A 21201-nucleotide genomic window follows, 5' to 3' on the forward strand; every position below is an offset into this window, starting at 1 on the left:
TCACTTTATACATGCTTCCCTTAGGCAGTATTATTAGACGGCATTGCTTAAATTTTCATTGTTACGCAGATGATACCCAGCTTTATCTATCCATGAAGCCAGAGGACACATGCCAATTAGCTAAACTGCGGGATTGTCTTACAGACATAAAGACATGGATGACCTCTAATTTCCTGCTTTTAAACTCAGATAAAACTGAAGTTATTGTACTTGGCCCCACAAATCTTAGAAACATGGTGTCTAACCAGATCCTTACTCTGGATGGCATTACCCTGACCTCTAGTAATACTGTGAGAAATCTTGGAGTTATTTTGATCAGGATATCATTCAATGCGCATATTAAACAAATATGTAGGACTGCTTTTTTGCATTTACGCAATATCTCTAAAATTAGAAAGGTCTTGTCTCAGAGTGATGCTGAAAAACTAATTCATGCATTTATTTCCTCTAGGCTGGACTATTGTAATTCATTATTATCAGGTTGTCCTAAAAGTTCCCTGAAAAGCCTTCAGTTAATTCAAAATGCTGCAGCTAGAGTACTAACGGCGACTAGGAGAGAGCATATCTCACCCATATTGGCCTCTCTTCATTGGCTTCCTGTTAATTCTAGAATAGAATTTAAAATTCTTCTTCTTACTTATAAGGTTTTGAATAATCAGGTCCCATCTTATCTTAGGGACCTCATAGTACCATATCACCCCAATAGAGCGCTTCGCTCTCAGACTGCGCTTACTTGTAGTTCCTAAGGTTTGTAAGAGTAGAATGGGAGGCAGAGCCTTCAGCTTTCAGGCTCCTCTCCTGTGGAACCAGCTCCCATTTCAGATCAGTTGAATTAATTATTAAAATCCTGTTGTATTACATACAAATTGTACATGTTCAATAAAGCCCCTCTATTTATCAGTCATAAACAATATTTAGGTTTTAAGATCGTAAGTTGTGCAAGTCAAGGAATATTTGTTGATCACCTTCTGTGCATTTGCAAGTATTAATGACACTAATGTACAGTGGGGAAAATAAGTATTTGACCCCTGTCAGTTTTGCAGGTTTTCCCACCTACAAAGAATGGAGAGGTCCGTAATTTTTATCGTAGGTACACTTCAACTGTGAGAGACAGAATCTAGAAAAAAAATCCAGAAAATCACATTGTATGACTTTTAAATAATTAATTTGCATTTTATTGCATAAAACAAGTATTTGACCCTCTAGAAAAGCAGAGCTTAACAATTGGTACAGAAACATTTGTCTGCCATTACAGAGGTCAGACGTTTCCTGTAGTTCTTGACCAAGTTTTCACACACTGCAGCAGGGATTTTGGTCCACTCCTAGGGCTTTCACAGTTATTACAATATTCGTCAATTTTTCATATTCGCGATTATTTTTCATATTTGCAATTACCATGAATTATTTATTTTATCCACAAAGCATAAAACGACTCAGAATCTGACGTCATTGTGCTGCAGCCTCGCTCTCGTCTTAAGGCGGGACAATAACATGGAGGCTGAGGAGCGATCCGTCCTGCTGTTTGGATAAGACGGACGGCCGATTAAAACTGTGGCCGTCTTCTTCAAAAGCTGTCTAAAATGCGGAGCTGTGTGTGTGTGTGTGTGTCAACAGGCTGCAGACTGCGAGGGAGGGGGTGGGTGAGGGAGATTCCTGAATGGAAGCACGACACGTTAACAGTCTGAGAACCATCAGTGCGCAGCGAGCGTGGAGCAGAGAGAGGATTTTAACCCGAGTGAACATGTTAAAAAACAAAACGTGAAGCTTACTTCTCTCTGAACTTTCTCTAAAGGTGTGATTCTGCCGTTACCGTCCTGTTCACACCATGTGCGCGTCGTATGCTGAATTTATGAGATCATGAGATGAAATAAACGGTCAAATATCTTTAAAAACATATTTAAAAATGAGAATATATGAACTGGTGAGAACTCTGAACTTTAACAGCTGTTACTTCCCAAAGGTATTTATTTGTTCAATCTTGAGCTTAATGTAGTGTTTAAGCACAAAACGTGACTGATGAGGAGAAACAATTTCAGAAATGCAACAGAAACAACCACAAATCAGAAAACGTTGTGACTGTATATAAAATGAAGATAAAAATAAAAATGTTGCACCATTCCCAGTTTCTCCACTCACAGAAGCCAAACGTTCTTCCAGAGTTGTGTAATTATACTACAATAGTAGAAATAAAGAAGGGAAAAAGAAATATATTCGTCAATCGCAATTATTTCTCTGACAATTAATCGTCTCCAGAAATTCCTAATCGTGACAGCCCTATCCACTCCTCCATACAGATTTTCGCCAAATCTTTCAGGTTCAGCTCCCTCCGAAGATTTTCTATTGAGTTCAGGTCTGGAGACTGGCCAGGCCACTCCAGGACTTTGAAATGCTTCTTATGGAGCCCCTCCTGAGTTGCCCTGGCTGTGTGTTTGGGGTCATTGTCATCCTGGAAGACCCAGCCATGACCCATCTTCAATGCTCTTACTGAGGGAAGGAAGTTGTTTGCCAAAATCTCACAACACATGACCCCATCCATCCTCCCTTCAATATGGTGCAGTTGTCCTGTCCCCTTTGCAGAAGAGCACCCCCAGAGTATGATGTTTCCACCCCCATGCTTCACGGTTGGGATGGTTTTCTTGGGGTTGTTTTCATCCTCTAAACATGGTAAGTGGAGTTGATTCCAAAAAGCTCTATTTTGGTCTCATCTGACCACGTGACCTTCTTCCATGCCTCCTCTGGATCATCCAGATGGTCACTGGTGAACTTCAAACAGGCCTGGACATGTGCTGGCTTGAGCAGGGGGACCTTGCTGCCCTGCAGGATTTTAAACCATGACAGCATCATGTGTTACTAATGTAATCTTTGTGACTGTGGTCCCAGCTCTCTTCAGGTTATTGACGAGGTCCTCCTGTGTAGTTCTGAGCTTTCTCAGAATCATCCTTACCCCACAAAGTGAGATCTTGCATGGAATCCCAGACTGAGGGAAATTGACAGTCATCTTGTGTTTCTTCCACTTTCTCATAAATAATCATAACAGTTGTTGTCTTCTACCAAGCTGCTTGCCTGTTGTCCTGTAGTTCATCCCAGCCTTGTGCAGGTCTACAGTTTTGTCCCTGGTGTCCTTAGACAGCTCTTTGGTCTTGGCTATGGTGGACAGGTTGGAGTGTGATTGATTGTGTGAACAGGTGTCTTTTATACAGGTAACAAGTTCAAACAGGTGCAATTAATACAGGTAAATAGTGCAGAATAAGAGGGCTTCTTAAAGAAAAATTAACAGGTCTGTGAGAGCCAGAATTCTTGCTGGTTGGTAGGTGGTCAAATACTTATTTTATCCAATAAAATGCAAATTAATTATTTAAAAATCATACAATGTAATTTTCTGGATTTTTTTTTTTTTTTTTTTTTTTTTTTTAAAGATTCTGTCTCTCACAGTTGAAGTGTACCTACAATAAAAATTACAGACCTCTCCATTCTTTGTAGGTGGGGAGAACCTGCAAGATTGACAGGGGATCAAATACTTATTTTCCCCGCTGTATCTCCATGGAAAGTGATATTTGAGTTAGTGGAGGTTAGCATGCATGCTAACATATGCAAAATGTCTTGTAAATGAATCCAGAGGTGTTATCAGGTTTAGAAGTTTATTTCTCACTAGCTTTTACATAATATATGACGAAGATATTTTACACACAAGTTTTGCAGCTAGCTACCAGCCTGTGATGTCACCATGCTAATGTCTGCAAAGTGTCTTGTAAATTAGTACAGAGGTGTTATTACGTTCCAAAACCAGTTTTCAGTTGTAGTTTATTTCTCATTAGTTTTTACATGATACAGTGAGGCAAATAAGTGTTTGATGTACTGTCAATTTTGCAAGTTTTTCTACCTACAAAGAATGGATAGGTCTGTAATTTTTATTGTAGGTACACTTCAACTGTGAGACACAATCTAAAAAAAATCCAGAAAATCACGTATGATTTTTAAATAATTAATTTGCATGTTATTGCATGAAATAAATGTGATACAATAGCAAAACAGACCTTAATATTTGGTACAGATTTGTTTGCAATTACAGAGGACAGACATTTCCTGTAGTTCTTGACCAATTTTTCACACACTGCAGCAGGGATTTTGGTCCACTCCTCCATACAGATCTTCTCCAGATCTTTCAGATGTCGAGTTTCAGCTCCCTCCAAAGATTTTCTGTTGAGTTCAGTTCTGCAGACTGGCTAGGCCACTTCAGGACCATAAAATGCTGCTTACGGAGCCCCTCCTTAGTTGCCCTGGCTGTGTGTTTCAGGCCATTGTCATGCTGGAAGACCCAGCCACGACCCATCCCTTCTTCAGTGTTCTTACTGAGGTGCAGTCATCCTGTCCCCTTTGCAGAAAAACACCCTCAAAAATGATGTTTCCACCCCGATGCTTCATGGTTGGGATGGTGTTCTTGGGGTTGTTTTCATCACTATGACAGCGTAGTGTTAGTAATGTAATCTTTGCGACTGTGGTACAGCTCTCTTCAGGTCATTGATCAGGTCCTCCTGTGTAGTTCTGGGCTTTCTCATATCATTCTTACCCCACGAGGTGAGATCTTGCATGGAGCTACAGACTGAGGAAGATTGATTGCATTTCTTCCTTTTTCTAATAATTACGCCAACAGTTGTTGCCTTCTCACCAAGCTGCTTGCCTATTGTCCTGTGGCCTATTCCAGGTTTGTGCAGGTCTACAGTTTTGTCCCTTTGGTCTTCACCATGGTGGATAGATATTTTAATTTAACCTTTATTTAGCCAGGTTAGTCCATTGAGATTGAGACCTCTTTTGCAAGGGAGACCTGCACAAGTATAAAGTTTCCAATTCACCTAACCTGCATGTCTTTAACCCTCTGTAGTCGACTGACGCCCCTCCTCGTCAAGTCACATGACCTAATTAGTGGACGTAGCACACAATCTGCTCCACTCTGAGTGTCTGTTTGAATGCATGTTGAATGTGTGTAATTCATCCTGTACACCACTTCATAAAATTTTGTTAATAGGCCAGGTATAACTTGAATTATAATTAATAATTTACATGTTTTTTTGTTTTTTTTTCCTGGATAATATGCTCATATTTGCTGCACGTTTTGCAGACACCTGCAGCAAAAACCCCAACTCATTTCCTCATTCTGCTGGAGGAGAGAGAGGGGTGGAAAGAAAATGGACTCCCTCATCTGCAGCAGGAGAAAGGGGTGTTTACCATTGGTGGAAAACTCAGGAGCTAACAAATCAAAATCACCAACCCCACATGGCTGTGCTTGTGGGTGTGTGGGCGCGTTTTGTGAATGGGACTCTTCTTCCGTCTCTCTGTCTGCAACAGCAACAAGTAAAAAAAAAAAAAAATCCCCCCCAAAAAAATCACTGGTGTAAAATATTACCTAATAAACAATGATCCTAATCCATGTAAATTTGGTTGCTGAGCGAAGGAAAATTGTGGTTTCGTTCGGAGTGAAAAGCAGACAGCAATCAGTTTTGAAAGTTGCATGATATTTGTCGTGCTTGGAGTGTGTTTTTAGTGTGGTGGTTGTGTGTGGTGTTGTGTATTTTTATTTATTTTGTGTCAAAATAATGAGGCGGACCAGTGCTTCAAATTTTTCTTTTTTTCAAACTACATGAAGACGATCAAAGCGCTTCATCAGAGTCTGAGCAGTGAGTGATCAGTCTGATGATGAAGTGGACTTTATTGTTCTGTATGAACACTAGAGCAGGTGGATCCACAGATTTGTGTGCACAGATCTGCACAGTGGATCGGATCACACGCTTCTCTTCCCAGCTTCTCCAGGACTTGGCAATACAGAGCTCTGCTCCAGCGCTGGGCCGGCGATCTCGCGCTGTGCTTCTTTTATCGTGAGGAGTTTAAATTTGGAAATAAATCCATAACACATGAGTGAGTCTGGCGTGTTCAGGATTTGAGTTTTTTTTTTTTTTTTTTTTTTTTACTTTGAGAGTGTGTAAGTTTGGGAGCTGGAATGTGTGTATTTGTGCTGCAAAGCTCGTTGTGCGTGTGTGTGCACACTGTGCAGCTGATGAGATGCTCGTTTTCCCCTGGCAGCAGATGTATTTTTTTAGATTTTATTGATAACACTCATAATTATAGTTCAAGCAGGTGCAATTATTACAGGTAAAGAGTGTAGAATAGGATAGATAGATTGATAGATAATTTTTATTTAAGTGTCCTGCATACAATAATGCCCAGCCCCCATGGTTTATAAAACACTCCCAACAAAACTAAATAAATACATGCAACTTTTTCATATATGCGGGTACAGCTGTCTCCACTGCAGCTGCCATGCTTTCGCCAAAACTTTACCCAGAACAAAACACCTCTTCTTCAAACAGCCAACTTGACATATTAAATTTGGACAACCAAACAAATCAGGATTCCTGGCTTGGATTGTACTTTTTCAAATAAAACATTTCTTAGACTAGTATACAATGAACAATGAAAAACAAAGTGTGACTCATCCTCCACATTTCCTAAATCACATAAAATACACAAATGCTGATCCTTTGGTATCCCTTGATACCTACCCACCTCAACTGCCAGGGCAAGATGCCAGCTCTCAATTGGCACAAAGGGATCTTTGACCTTTCTTCAAGTTGGATGCAGCATATGGTTCAGTGCATAAACATCTTATTAGCTTGGGTTTTTTCCAAATGTCCTCCTCCCATTGCTCTTGACATTTAATTGCCAATTTCTGTTTAATAATCTTTATACTACACTGTAAATGGTAAAATACACTTAACCCAGTACAAGAAAAAGTTAGAGACTTCCCTTATCTATGGATGATTGTGCATTTTGTTCCAATTAAAAATCTTTCTGGTGAGCCTTTCCTCTGGCAGTTAGGTTAGGCGGTTCCACAATCTAACCACTTATCCCCTTCAATAGCTAACTTGGTAGGTACTTGTGCACTCCAAGGAAGCACCTTATGGCCAGAGTCTGAATGGCCTTACATTCCTTGGCCTCCTCAAAGCCCCATACTCCTGCTGCATACAACAAACTGATTCAACCACAGGGTTATACAATTTTGTAAATGTACCAAAGCCGAGATCTGGGCATGACTTGGTTTTACTCAGCACATCTCCCAGTGCTCTACCTGCAGAGTTTGATAATACTCTCTTCCTTCAGAAAAACTAAAAATAAATAAAAAATAAAACCTAAGTACTTATAATACGAAGTATAATTCAAAGAAATAGAACTGATTACTCTGTTGTTCTGACTTCCGAACTGCCTGCTCTAGAAACATTTACCACGCAGTACCTTCCGTATTTCTTGATGATTGACATAAATGATGTCCAAGACATACAGTACTCAGTCACGGTGTTCATCATGTATTCATCCTGACTTGTTCTAAATAAAACTGGCTAAATTTTGTTTTTATAGGGTCCAAATATCACGTCAACCCCTTAATTGAAGTTGAATTTCTACCCTGTAAGCACATAATTCGTTTCTACGTTAAAACATTTTAATAATAAAAGGGGGTTTAAAGCAGTACAGCACTTAAAAAGTACTGCGTTGTGCCGTGAAGTGGTGACGTCATCAAGTATCGCCTCCCCATCTCCTCCTCCTCGCGCTGCTAACGGAGCAGACAGACGGGGAGCTGACAGGGAGGAGGGTGGCCTACCCAGCAGCAGTGGCTCCGCCAGTTTAATGAGGTGACCTATGCACAGCAAATCCTCCTAAACCCGGGGCTGTCCCGTCTTTGCGGTAAGTGCTAATTGTTTTGCGCTGCCTGCTTTAAATGGCTCCAAAATGGCTGTGCGCGCCGCTGGTGTTTGCTAGCTCCGCTTCTCTCCGCCTCACACCGAATAACGGGCAGAAATGCGGCGTTAACTCAACATTTTGTCTGCGCCAAGTGTTATCATGCTGGCAGCGACACTTCTTATCGCAAAAGCAGGTACAATAATAATAATAATAATAATAAGATAAACAGCTGAAGACGAAGATGCGACACCAGAAGATAGTTGCACCAATTTGCAAGCGGATCCTGCTTCATTCCGCAGAAAATATGTCTTCTGAGGGGTTCATCAAGATTTACAATCAAAGTAGTGTTGTTTTTTTTTTTTGTGATGTTTTCACATACAGGGCTGCATATCATCCATAAAAATCAATCACTTATTTCAATTGATTAACGTTTTAAGTAGTTTAAGAAAAATATCACGTTTGTATGTTGTGGCTTTCAAATGTCTGGATTTATTCATTTAATTTCTTAATTTAGTAATTTTTGGTTAATTTTTTAACTATTGCAAATAATGTAATAGCTAAGTACTGCGTGTGCATGTGTATGGTTTCGATCGTGGAGAAACTGGGGAGAGCTGATATTTGTCATTTGGTAATTTTATGTGTTTTGGTTCACAGATGAATGCTGCAAAAACGGAAAGTTGATAGGACTAATATTTTTGGAGAAATGAGCATTTTATTCCACATCCCGACAGCCAGAGAAGTTGAGCGCGGACCGGGCCACGGGCCACCCGCCCTCGACACCCACCCAGTCCTCTCTTCACCCGACCCCATTGCCCCCTCTGCAGGTGGTGAACCCACAGGAGGGCGGGCCCATGTCGCTCTTTTGGTCTGGGCCCGGCCGGGCCCTGTGGGCTAAGGCCTGACCACCAGGCGCTCGCGCACGAGCCCCAACCCAGGCCTGGCTCCAGGGTGTGGCCCCAGCTCCGCCATACCAGGCGACGTCTTGGTTCTTGATTTCATACTGGTCATGGGAGCTCCTAAACTGCCCTTAGTCTGACCGTCCCTTAGGACCTGTTTGCCATGGGAGACCCTACCAGGGGCACGAAGCCCCCGACAACATAGCTCCTAGGATCATCCAGGTACACAAACCCCCCACCACGATAAGGTGGCAATTCGAGGGGGAGAAAGGAGCCAGCTGAGGTGGCTCAGGCATCTTTTTCAGATGCCCCCTGGACGCCTTGCTCGAGAGGTGTTCTGGGCACGTCCCATCGCGAGGAGGCCCTGGGGAAGACCCTGGACACGCTGGAGGGACTATTTCTAGCAGCTGGCTTGGGAACTCCTCAGGTTCCCCTGGGGGAGGTGTGTCAGTTGGAAAGTCTGGGTGGCTTTGCTTGAGCTGCTGCCCCGCAACCCGACCTCGGATGAAGCGGAAGAAAATGCATGGATGGATGATCAATTTTAGCTAACCAGAAAATTAGATGTCTCAAACCGATTCCAGAAAGGGCCAAGAGGGTGTAGGTTTTCTGTGCAACCACCCACACCACCTGGTGATTTCACTGATTGACATCACATTGAGCAGATGGAATCAGTTAATCAGTGAAATCACCAGGTGGTGTGGGTGGTTGCACCCTCTTGGCCCTTTGTGGAATCAGTTTGAGACCGCTGCAGTAAATAATGGACATTGTTCTGCAGTGCACCATGGGAGTTTGGGGTTTTAAATGTTATCGAATTCAACCTGTTGAAGTTTCAAATCCCGCAAAATCTTAGAGTTCGCCACTCTGTGAGATGCCATTAATATTCGCCCTATTGAGGTTTCAAGTCCTGCAAAACCTGGGAGAGTTCACCTTTTTGCGTGATGTCAGTAACACTGAGAAATGCATTGAGGCGGTTTGATAAGGCTGAAATTTAACCACTCCACACGGACAACAGCATTAACATCGCTACATAAAACTCTTGCATAGTGCTTAAAACTCTCATGAATATATTATCTGGGTTTATAGATGTTGTTATTGTTTGTTTTATGTAAACGTGAGAAGCTCGGGTTGTTTCTCCATTATTGTCACTTGGAATTGCCGTGAGCTGCGATCGCTTCCTGATCATGTCATTGGGGGGAAAGTGAAGTTTGCTCTTTAACATCGTGCTTGTCTTTTACAACACTGTTTGTCTTGTTTGTTCCAGAGTAACATATATAAGATGTCTGAAATTTTGTTTGCGTTTATGAAGATCCACACAGGTTAAAAGTAGCAGATGCATAATATTTGTTTTAGGGTTGAAACAATTAGTCAAGTAACTCGAATAATTTGATTATAAAAAATGATAGAGGCAAATTCTGTACCTTGAAGCTCCATTTAGCATTGTAGTACATATGCGCATAAGCCATGTAAGAGCAAATCAATGTAGCACCAAAAGCTACAGCTTTCCAATGCGACACAGAGTAAAATAAAGCCTTTTACACTGATCATCTGAAATAGACTTACTGAGCATTTAAAGTGAAGCAGTGTGTTTGTCTATTTAAAAAAAAAAACAGTTGGTCTGCTGGCTGCGCTGCTCTACATGGACTTTAAGTCAATCAAGTTTATTCAAAAACCACCTTTATTTGGATTTGATCAGAGTTTTCATCAACAAGGTGCAGAGCGGATTTATCAGTGTGGCTTTTGTGGAAATGCTGCCATCCGGAGCCCAGTTTTTCACAGGCTGTGCTCATGTTCACGTGCAGGCTGACTGACTGAGGCCCCACGCTTGCGCTTACGGTCCAGTGTCAGGGGACTGCTGAGGTCCTGGCATCAGGAAAGATCCAAAACTTGCAAAGATGTAAACAGGGCTGTACGCTTAGCTTTTTCACTAGGAGCACAGGTGCTCCTAAATAAAAACAATTTAGGAGCACAGATAAAAATTTAGGAGCACTGTGAAATTTCTTGATACAATTTTATTATTAACGCAAAGACACATACTGTACAGAGTACCTTTTTACACACATGCACATTTTATATGATTCTGATGTTGTATTTATTTCATTGTTTTTTACTTCCTTTTCTGTCATTATTTACATCATTGTTTTGTCCATTTAATTACTTTTTGATGTGTATTCTTGTATTATTTTAAACCCTCACACACACATAACATCCCGTCCCACTTTTTATACTCAGGTCGCCTGCTACGCTTAGCTACATTCAACCAACGGTCCACAGCACACCACACACACACACACACACACACACACACACACACACACTCTTGTCGATTTGTACAGATGTGGGAATGGTTTTCTCTATGGGATATACAGTGGTCCCTCGTTTATCGTGGGAGATACGTTCTAAAAATAGCCCGCGATAGGCGAAATCCGCGAAGTGGCCAGCGTTATTTTTTACTTATTATAGACGTTTTAAAGCTGTAAAACCCCTCACTACACACTTTATACACTTTTCTCAATCAGGCATGAACATTTTCTCACTTTTCTCTCGTGTGTAAACACTCTCAAAGTTCAAACCTGAGTAGAAAAATCCCGGCCCCCCCACTCCCCAATTCAAGGGGGTACCTATGCTTGTTCCCCATGTTGAAAATATACCCCCTATCTAGGGAAAACCTTCAGACAATCACCCCCCTATCATGGGCTTTTTTGCATGATTTTTTTATAATTTTATTTTTTACTGGGGTCTGACGAAAAACTACCCCTTTTTCGAAAATCTCGGGAGATGGTTTGAAAATAGGGCTGCCCAAACGACTATTTTGATAGTCGACTAGTCAACGATTATTTTTGCGATTAGTCGACTAGTCGGATCATACAGAATTTCCTAAATTAAGGTCTGCAGCATTTTCAGAGAAATCGGGATGAAAACATGAACATTTCCAAATCAGTGACTATTTCTTAGACTTCATTTACATCAATCATTCAGAAATACAAACAGTGTGGTACTTTATAGTAAATCTGTGTCAGGTAGGCAGTTCTCAAAAACTAAATGTCCATGCTGGAAGGAGACAAGTGAGGGAAGCCACCAAGACACAACTCTGCAACATTTTTATTTTTATCTTCATTTTACTTATAGTCCCAACTTTTCTGATTTGTGGTTGTTTCTGTTGCATTTCTGAAATTACAGAACTGCTTTAAAGAAAAGTGTGAACATTTTATTGTGTTTTAAAACTTTGTGGCGCAAATGCAAACACCAAACTCTTATAAAGAGGAAAAAATACCTGGACATGTGCAGGAAAACTGATATAAACTGAACAGAACAATGCAGGCTGATTTGACTCCCCATTTTTTGTAAAATAAATCAGAATAAAATAAGAGGTAACTCACTTTGAAATGAATAAAACATATAGCTGCAGCTTATAATAACTTTGGAAAATAACAAAAATCAGCAGCTTTATTCTGACTCCAGTTCATTTAGTGTGATGAAGTCATTTTTTTCCTCATCGCTTAAGATTGAACAAATAAATACCTTTGGAAAATAGCAGCTGTTAAAGTTCAGAGTTCTCACCTGCTTTTTGTGATCTGTGCCTCTGAACATCACTGCAGCAGGGTTTTATTTTTTATCCAGTGTTTGCGTAATTTTTCCTCAGTTCATTCATATTCTCATTTTTTAAGGATGTTTTTAAGGATATTTGACCGTTTATTTCATCTCATGATCTCATAAATTCAGTATACGACGCACACATGGTGTGAACAGGACGGTGCCATCAGAAAAACACCGGTGAGAAAGAGCAGAGAAAAGAAAAGTAAGAAAAGTAGTTTTTTTTTTTTGTTTTTTATGTTCACTCGGGTTAAAATCCTCTCTCTCTGCTCTGCGCTCGCTGTGTCACGTGCACTGATGGTCTCAGCAGAATGTAACATCTCGTGCCTCCGTTCGCAGTCTGCAGCGAGTTGACTCGCGCGCACACACACACACACACACACACACACAGCTCCTCCGGTAAACTGCATTTTAGACGGCTTTGAACAAGACGGCCACCGTTTTAATCAGCCGTCTTATCCAAGTTTGAACGTTCAAATGACGGCAGGACGGCTCGATAGGCTGCGAAAGGTGAACCGCGTTGGCGAGGACCACTGTATTTATTTTAGGAGCAAAATGCGAATGAAAGGGTTGAAATACATTCTCGCACACGTGGCCCGTTTTATTTTTTTTCCTCGCACAATCAAATTTTAGGCGCAATATGCGAGCAAAACGCTCGCACTGTACAGCCCTGGTTAAAAAAAAAAAATTACCCAGGAAAACAGAAAGGGATACACTAAATTTGACAATCTGCATGGTGGCTAGGGTTGGGTATCAGGAACCAGTTCTTTTTGAGAATATTTAAGAAATTATTCGATCCACCAACATCAATAACCTTTTTTGCTTAATGATTCCCTTATCGGTCCTTCAGAGCAGCCGTTGTTTTTGAGGGTGTTTGTCGGGAAAATGATCATTTCTCGACATTGATTGCAGACACTGCAGTGGGTCTGTAATCAACCGTTTCTGCAGTACGGCTCTTTGAAGCCTGAAGCAATGAAGCAGTGCTTTGACCCGCTGCTTCATTGAGTCTTTGCTTTGCTGCTTTTCAGAAGTGGCAAATGTGCTTCTTAAGCCGTCTCAAAGCCATTAAATTATGTCAATCGTGAGTCACTTTTGTGTGAATTAAAGTCACTAACTGGGACTCCTGTCTCATTGTGAAAAAGAAACGAAATCGTCCTCCATTCCGTTTGCACAGCTCCAAATGCTGCGCCGTTCTCTGCTGAGTCAAGTTAGAGTCCGGTCGGAATTAATAACTTCAAAGCGAATCACCATTTTAAATCAAATGACACGTCTTTTCAAATGTTATAATATAAACAATAAACTGCAGTTGGTCAAAAGTGCCAGAGTTTTCTGTTTTAATATAACACTGTGCAAAATATTTAAGTGAAGTAAATTGTCTGCGTGGTTAATATTGAAAACTGACCGTGTGCCTCATGTCACCTTTTTTTTTTTTTGCTGTGCCAGACATCAGTTGACAAGGAACATATTTAAAAAAATGACAAAAGGATATGACAAAAACAGACACAGAGAAGTGATTTATTCTTCAGACATTTTATTGAAATGAGCGGTCCGACAAACTTAATACTTGGTCGATTTTGTGCAAACGCCCACCCTCACTTCAAGTCAAATTTTGCCCGGAATGCCCAGAATGCTTGGACGTGCGAATCCGCAAAATTCAAAAGAATCTTACCAAATATATTTGTGTAAATTGTAGTCAGAAATCATCTTAAAAGTCTTAAGTGAAGTCCTTGTCATCCTGAGATTAACCTGCTCTGTTGTCTGTAAAAGATGTATCACTTCCTAATACTAGTAAAGCATTGCTCAAAATGAGTTTTCTCAGTAAATGTCAAGAAATCTTAAGTGAAATTTCACTTGTTCCATTGTCACAGAAAGTTCAGTTTGTTTATTTGTTCCTCTCTTACTCAGAAGTCATTGCTGGGGTTTAACAAGTCCAAACTAATGTCTATGTATTTAAAATGGATTTAACCTCAGGCATAATCAAGAAAAACTGGATTTGCATGCTTGTCAAAAACCTACTGACTATTTTGATTTGAACTGTTGGTTGGGCAAAACAAATCTGAAGATACCTCTTCCTTGAGATATTGTGCTAGATGTTAAAAAAAAAAAAAAAAAAAAACTTTGAACATCTTTTACTGTCATATGTGAAAATTAACTTTCTTGATCTAAAATAAAAAATTCTAAATAAGAAAAACAAAAATTACTACTCTTTAATATGCTTAGCATCCATCCATCCATCTATCCATTTTCTTCCGTTTTATCCGGAGTTGGGTTGCGGGGGCAGCAGCTCAAGCAAAGCCGCCCAGACCTCTCGATCCACACACTCCCCCGAGGCGTTCCCAAGCCAGCCGAGAGACGTAGACCCTCCAGCGTGTCCTGGGTCTTCTCCGGGGCCTTCCCAATGGGACGTGCCCAGAACACCTCTCCAGCGAGGCGTCCAGGGGGCATCTGGAAAAGATGCCCGAGCCACCTCAGCTGGCTCCTTTCGACGGGGAGGAGCAGCTGCTCAACTCTGAGCTCCTCCCGATTGACTGAGCTCCTCACCCTATCTCAAAGGGAGCGCCAGCTACCCTGCGGAGGAAACTCATCTCGGCCGCTTGTACTCGAGATCTCGTTCTTTCGGTCATGAGCCAAATCTCATGACCATAGCTGAGGGTCGGAACGTTGATCGATTGGTAAATCGAGAGATTTGTCCCCCTGCTCCGCTCTATTCACCACGACTGATACAGCGACCGCATCACTGCAGACACTGCACCAATCCGTTTGTCGATCTCACACTCCATCCGTCCCTCGTGAACAAAACCCCGAGATACTTAAACTCCTCCACTTGAGGCAAGGACACTCCACCGACCTGAAGAGGGCAAAGCACCCTTTTCTGGTTCAGAACCAAGGCCTCAGATTTGGAGGTCCTGATTTTCATCCTGGACGCTTCACACTCGGCGAGTGTGATGCCTAGCAGTAATTTATTAATTTCCAGAAAGCTTGTCATTTGCTATTGTGGGACAAAAACAGGAGCATGAATTGGCCCACTGGCCTCACATTGTGCAGCCCTGCTGAAAGTGCTCTGTGGTATAAGTGCAGAAAGACATGCGGAGGAAGCTTGTGCTCTGACCTTGTTTGTGGTCAACTTAACCACCATGAAACAATCACAAATTACGTTTTATTATACCATTCGCGCAGCTGCTTCGATTGGCACACTCCAGGTGGGACACCCATCCAACGGGAGTCTATGCAGGGTTCTCACCAGCATTATAACAGCGTAACGGTCCATTACACTGCAGTTGGGCCATTACATTGTTTTCGAGGGTGTGTAATGTGAAAATAATAATTTCTCTATATTGATAGTGGACCCGCTGGATCTGATTTAGAAGCAGTGTGTCCACAATTTATTCATCAACCTATATCAAAGCCATTTAAAGATTTCAGTCGTGACTCACCTTTTCTCCTGATTAAAGTCTCTAACTGGACTCGTTTTCTGCGAGAATCGTCCACCGCTTCACATGGACAGTTTTTATTCATTTGTCATTAACGTGCCTTTTTTTTTGTGGGGCAGCCAACGACACAGTTCTCTGCCGTGGACTGGAACATTAATATCTCCTGCTTCTCTGGTTCATAAACTAAAGTTAGTGTCCCTCATGAAATAATAATATCATCCACTCTGTGTGTGTGTGTGGTGTTTTGCAGGATTTGCGCAGCTCTCTGCTCTGCGAGTAAAGGTGAATAGACGGGCTGGTGATTTAGCCTGTCAGCGCGGAGCACAGCTGTCCATTGCTCTGTTTACTGATGATACCAGCACAAAATGCCCCATCCATCACTGCAAAAAAAAAAAATCCTATGTCATGCGCTATCCTCCGGTGCACCTCACGCTGGCGATCCAGTCGGTTAGTACGGAGCACAGTTGTCCCGTGCGCTTTGTTTGCTGATGACATTGCCGTTGGTGTGCTGTGTCCGTCGCACGATGCTGACAGTCCTTCATGTGAGGCAGGCACATGGCCATCCTGCCTCCGCTATGTCCTGCTCAGGACAGTGTGCATGAGGGTGTGAGTGGTGAGTGGAATCGATGTATGAGTGACTGAGTGACAGCACTCGGGCACATCCGTTGGCCAGTCTGGGCACTTTATTTATGTTTCTGATGCAGTCTGACAGCACGACGACGTTTGGGCTGTGATTCTACGGGTGAGCACAACTCAGTTCGGACTGGATCCGTCCACATTCCACATAGTCATCATAGTCCTACACGGCTGTCCAACTGTCCTGTCCCTCTCGACTATGCCTTGAGATTTGGGTTTTTTCCTTGTTCCGGCTGATTCTGCCTGATTCCTATACATGCTTGCTATGTGTGACTGGGGTCTAAAGTGGTCATACACTACACAGTGATGACACATCAGGCCTTGACACTCTACTCACCCTCAATTGCAAGTTTCTTTCTTACCTTGTCGGATAGACAGGCAGTTATATTAAAATGGGTCATGATTGGATGCTGTGGCAATGTTGCACAGCATGCCTGCTTGGAGACGAGCTTGCGTGCATACATGCTAACGTTGCAGCCTCAACAGTGTGAGATGGAATGTGGTAAATGGTCAAGCATGTGGCTTTACTTTAGAACAAGGCACCTTGTAGCTAAGCAGCCCCTGCAGATGATAACTGAACTTGTATGTCACTCATAATCCAGAAAAGGACGGAGCATGAGGCCATATGGCCCCAAATTTAGTAGGGTGGGAAAACTTAGTATATGGTTATGCATATATTTATGTTACTGAAGCATACTCAAGTCTGATGTCGTATGTGAACTCCTGTGACAGGTGTATTTCACAGCATGTTGGGAGTGTCACTTCTGTTCTCTCTGACTGTTTCCAGGTGCCTTGCTAATCTTGACCAGTAGCCTTAACTGGACCTGGAGTGAATAGGAACTGAAATTAAAAGCATTGATTGAGTGTAAATGTATTTAATCACCACTCTTTGTTCTTTGTTTACCTCAGTTTAGCATGAGCATGGAAGATTATGACTACCTGTTCAAAATAGTTCTGATAGGAAATGCTGGAGTTGGAAAGACATGTCTCGTCCGACGCTTTACTCAGGTTGGTTATGAGTGGGTGTTTGAGATTGAAGTTGTTGAAGTACTAAAATTTCAATTATTTGACTGAGTATTTTGTTGAATTATTTTAGGGCCTTTTCCCACCTGGACAAGGGGCGACTATTGGAGTAGATTTCATGATTAAAACAGTTGAAATCAAAGGGGAGAAGGTCAAGGTATGTAAAAGTTACTATGCCACAGTCCTGCTCAGAGTTATTGACTATTGATTATTATTATTGTTACAATACATATTTTACATGCTAAAATATGAACAAGTGCAGTTGTATATTAGTTACATAAAAGCATGTGATACACATGATACTTTTAGAACAGATTAATTTAGGCAGTTTCTTTAAAGGTAAGGTGGTGCCGTGTCAGATTTGCGTAAATTTTTTTATTTATTTTTTAATGGACGATCTATGATCTATGATAATCCAAAAATTCTAAGTCCCTATACCATCTTTTTTTTTCTAGGGCCTCTACAGGGGTCAGTTTGTTGAAGGCTAAAATCAGACTTCTTAAAAAAAAATAGGTTTTGAAATGTAAATATCTCAATGCGCCAATGACTGCCCAGCTTCATTTTGATTGGAGTCAATCTGTGCTTGAAGGAGCTCCAGAGAATTGCAAAATTTAGGCAGTCGAGGGCGGCGCCTATAGGGGCCATTGCAAAATGCTCCTTTTTGCTCAAGTGGCAGTTATTTTAGACATATTTCTGGACTGTGCCCTCAACTCTTTTATTTTTTTTAACCCAGTAAATATGTTCCTTTTGGATGACATGATTACATTTGAAAGCAGTGTGATTTACAGTGCATCTAGAAATTATTCACAGCACTGCACTTTTTTCCACATTTTATGTTAGAGCCTTGTTCCAAAATGGATGGAATTCATGTGAAGTATGTGAAAAGTTTTTTTTTTTTTTTTAGATTCTTGCTGTGAGGAAGCAGTGTTAATCATAATTGTTTTTGACAGCTCTTGCTTGCCTCTACTGGTGGTTGGCTCTCACTGCGGTATTGTATCACTTCCTGTTCCGGAGCACAGCGGTGTTTTGCTGTATCTGTTAGCTGTTTAATCTGCGCAGTTAGATTGATCTAGTTACCTAGATAACGATTTGTTTCACAGTGTAATCTTCACATGCCTTAACTAAAGCACTCCCTCTGCTGAATCACCTCTAAATTATTTACACATTATTCACTTTGTGTGTTTTTAGGAATCCGCTAGCTTAGCGCAGCTACTAGCTCTTAGCCGGTTTAGCATGGCGGCTTCTCCTGTCTCTCCCGCACTTTTCAATCTGGGTGTGAAATGTTTAGTTATTCCTCGGCCTCCTTTAGCAGTAATGGTACTTGTAATAAGTGTAGCTTATTTGTAGCTTTGGAGGCCAGGCTGGGCGAATTGGAGACTCGGCTCCGCACCGTGGGAAAATTCTACAGCTAGCCAGGCCCCTGTAGTCGGTGCGGACCAAGGTAGCTTAGCCGCCGTTAGTTTCCCTCTGGCAGATCCCGAGCAGCCGGGAAAGCAGGCCAACTGGGTGACTGTGAGGAGGAAGCGTAGTTCTAAACAGAAGCCCCGTGTACACCGCCAACCCGTTCACATTTCTAACCGTTTTTCCCCATTCAACGACACACCCGCCGAGGATCAAACTCTGGTTATTGGCGACTCTGTTTTGAGAAATGTGAAGTTAGCGACACCAGCAACCATAGTCAATTGTCTTCCAGGGGCCAGAGCAGGCGACATTGAAGGAAATTCGAAACTGCTGGCTAAGGCTAAGCGTAAATTTGGTAAGATTGTAATTCACGTCGGCAGTAATGACACCCGGTTACGCCGATCGGAGGTCACTAAAATTAACATTGAATCGGTGTGTAACTTTACAGAGTCCGACATTGTTTTTGCAGTTTTCTCTGGGCCCCTCCCCAATCGGACCGGGAGTGACATGTTTAGCCGCATGTTCTCCTTGAATTGCTGGCTGTCTGAGTGGTGTCCAAAAAATGAGGTGGGCTTCATAGATAATTGGCAAAGCTTCTGGGGAAAACCTGGTCTTGTTAGGAGAGACGGCATCCATCCCACTTGGATGGAGCAGCTCTCATTTCTAGAAATCTGGCCAATTTTCTTAAATCCTCCAAACTGTGACTATCCAGGGTTGGGACCAGGAAGCAGAGTTGTAGTCTTACACACCTCTCTGCAGCTTCTCTCCCCCTGCCATCCCCTCATTACCCCATCCCCGTAGAGACGGTGCCTGCTCCCAGACCACCAATAACCAGCAAAAATCTATTTAAGCATAAAAATTCCAAAAGAAAAAATAATATAGCACCTTCAACTGCACCACAGACTAAAACAGTTAAATGTGTTCTGTTAAACATTAGGTCTCTCTCTAAGTGCCTGTTAGTAAATGATATAATAATTGATCAACAGATTGATTTATTCTGCCTTACAGAAACCTGGTTACAGCAGGATGAATATGTTAGTTTAAATGAGTCAACACCCCCGAGTCACACTAACTGCCAGAATGCTCGTAGCACGGGCCGAGGCGGAGGATTAGCAGCAATCTTCCATTCCAGCTTATTAATTAATCAAAAACCCAGACAGAGCTTTAATTCATTTGAAAGCTTGACTCTTAGTCTTGTCCATCCAAATGGAAGTCCCAAAAAACAGTTTTATTTGTTATTATCTATCGTCCACCTGGTCGTTATTGTGAGTTTCTCTGTGATTTTTCAGACCTTTTGTCTGACTTAGTGCTTAGCTCAGATAAGATAATTATCTTTAATTATATCTTAGATCGTGTTCTGACTTATGGTATGGAAATTGAAGACTTAACAGTATTCCTGAAAACTCCCCTTCTGTCTGATCATTTCTTAATAACATTTACATTTACTCTGATGGACTACCCAGCAGTGGGGAATAGTTTCATTACACTAGAAGTCTTTCAGAAAGCGCTGTAACTAAGTTAAGGATATGATTCCTTCTTTATGTTCTCTAATGCCATATACCAACACAGTGCAGAGTAGCTACCTAAACTCTGTAAGTGAGATAAGTATCTCGTCAATAGTTTTACATCCTCATTGAAGACAACTTTGGATGCTGTAGCTCCTCTGAAAAAGAGAGCTTTAAATCAGAAGTGCCTGACTCCGTGGTATAACTCACAAACTCGCAGCTTAAAGCAGATAACCCGTAAGTTGGAGAGGAAATGACGTCTCACTAATTTAGAAGATCTTCACTTAGCCTGGAAAAAGAGTCTGTTTGCTCTATAAAAAAGCCGTCGTAAAGCTAGGACATCTTACTATTCATCACTAATTGAAGAAAATAAGAACAACCCCAGGTTTCTTTTCAGCACTGTAGCCAGGCTGACAAAGTGTCAGAGCTCTATTGAGCCGAGTATTCCTTTAACTTTAACTAGTAATGACTTCATGACTTTCTTTGCTAATAAAATTTTAACTATTAGAGAAAAATTACTCATAACCATCCCAAAGACTTATCGTTATCTTTGGCTGCTTTCAGTGATGCCGTATTTGGTTAGACTCTTTCTCTCCGATTGTTCTGTCTGAGTTATTTTCATTAGTTACTTCATCCAAACCATCAACATGTCTATTAGACCCCATTCCTACCAGGCTGCTCAAGGAAGCCCTACCATTAATGAATGCTTCGATCTTAAATATGATCAATCTATCTTTATTAGTTGGCTATGTACCACAGGCTTTTAAGGTGGCAGTAATTAAGAAACAGCATTAGTGAAGGTTACAAATGATCTTCTTATGGCCTCAGACAGTGGACTCATCTCTGTGCTTGTTCTGTTAGACCTCAGTGCTGCTTTTGATACTGTTGACCATAAAATTTTATTACAGAGATTAGAGCATGCCATAGGTATTAAAGGCACTGCGCTGCGGTGGTTTGCATCATATTTATCTAATAGATTACAATTTGTTC

The 21201-nt window shown here is 41.5% G+C and overlaps 1 protein-coding gene across 2 annotated transcripts in view; it reads left to right on the top strand.

The window, feature by feature from the left end:
• Positions 1 to 21201, top strand: part of rab30 (RAB30, member RAS oncogene family) — a 52862-nt gene that overhangs the window by 13777 nt on the left and 17884 nt on the right. Inside the window, exons 1-3 of one of the 2 annotated variants that reach the window (XM_034168457.1) lie at positions 7635 to 7731; positions 17192 to 17290; positions 17379 to 17462. In XM_034168457.1, the coding sequence (XP_034024348.1) occupies positions 17198 to 17290; positions 17379 to 17462 (177 nt within the window). In that variant the 5' untranslated portion in view covers positions 7635 to 7731; positions 17192 to 17197. Of the gene's footprint in view, positions 1 to 7634; positions 7732 to 17191; positions 17291 to 17378; positions 17463 to 21201 lie in introns of those variants that run through there. The other variant, XM_034168458.1, reaches the window with a different exon arrangement.

This window comes from Thalassophryne amazonica, chromosome 4, assembly GCF_902500255.1.
Source record: "Thalassophryne amazonica chromosome 4, fThaAma1.1, whole genome shotgun sequence".
NCBI classification, from domain to species: domain Eukaryota; kingdom Metazoa; phylum Chordata; class Actinopteri; order Batrachoidiformes; family Batrachoididae; genus Thalassophryne; species Thalassophryne amazonica.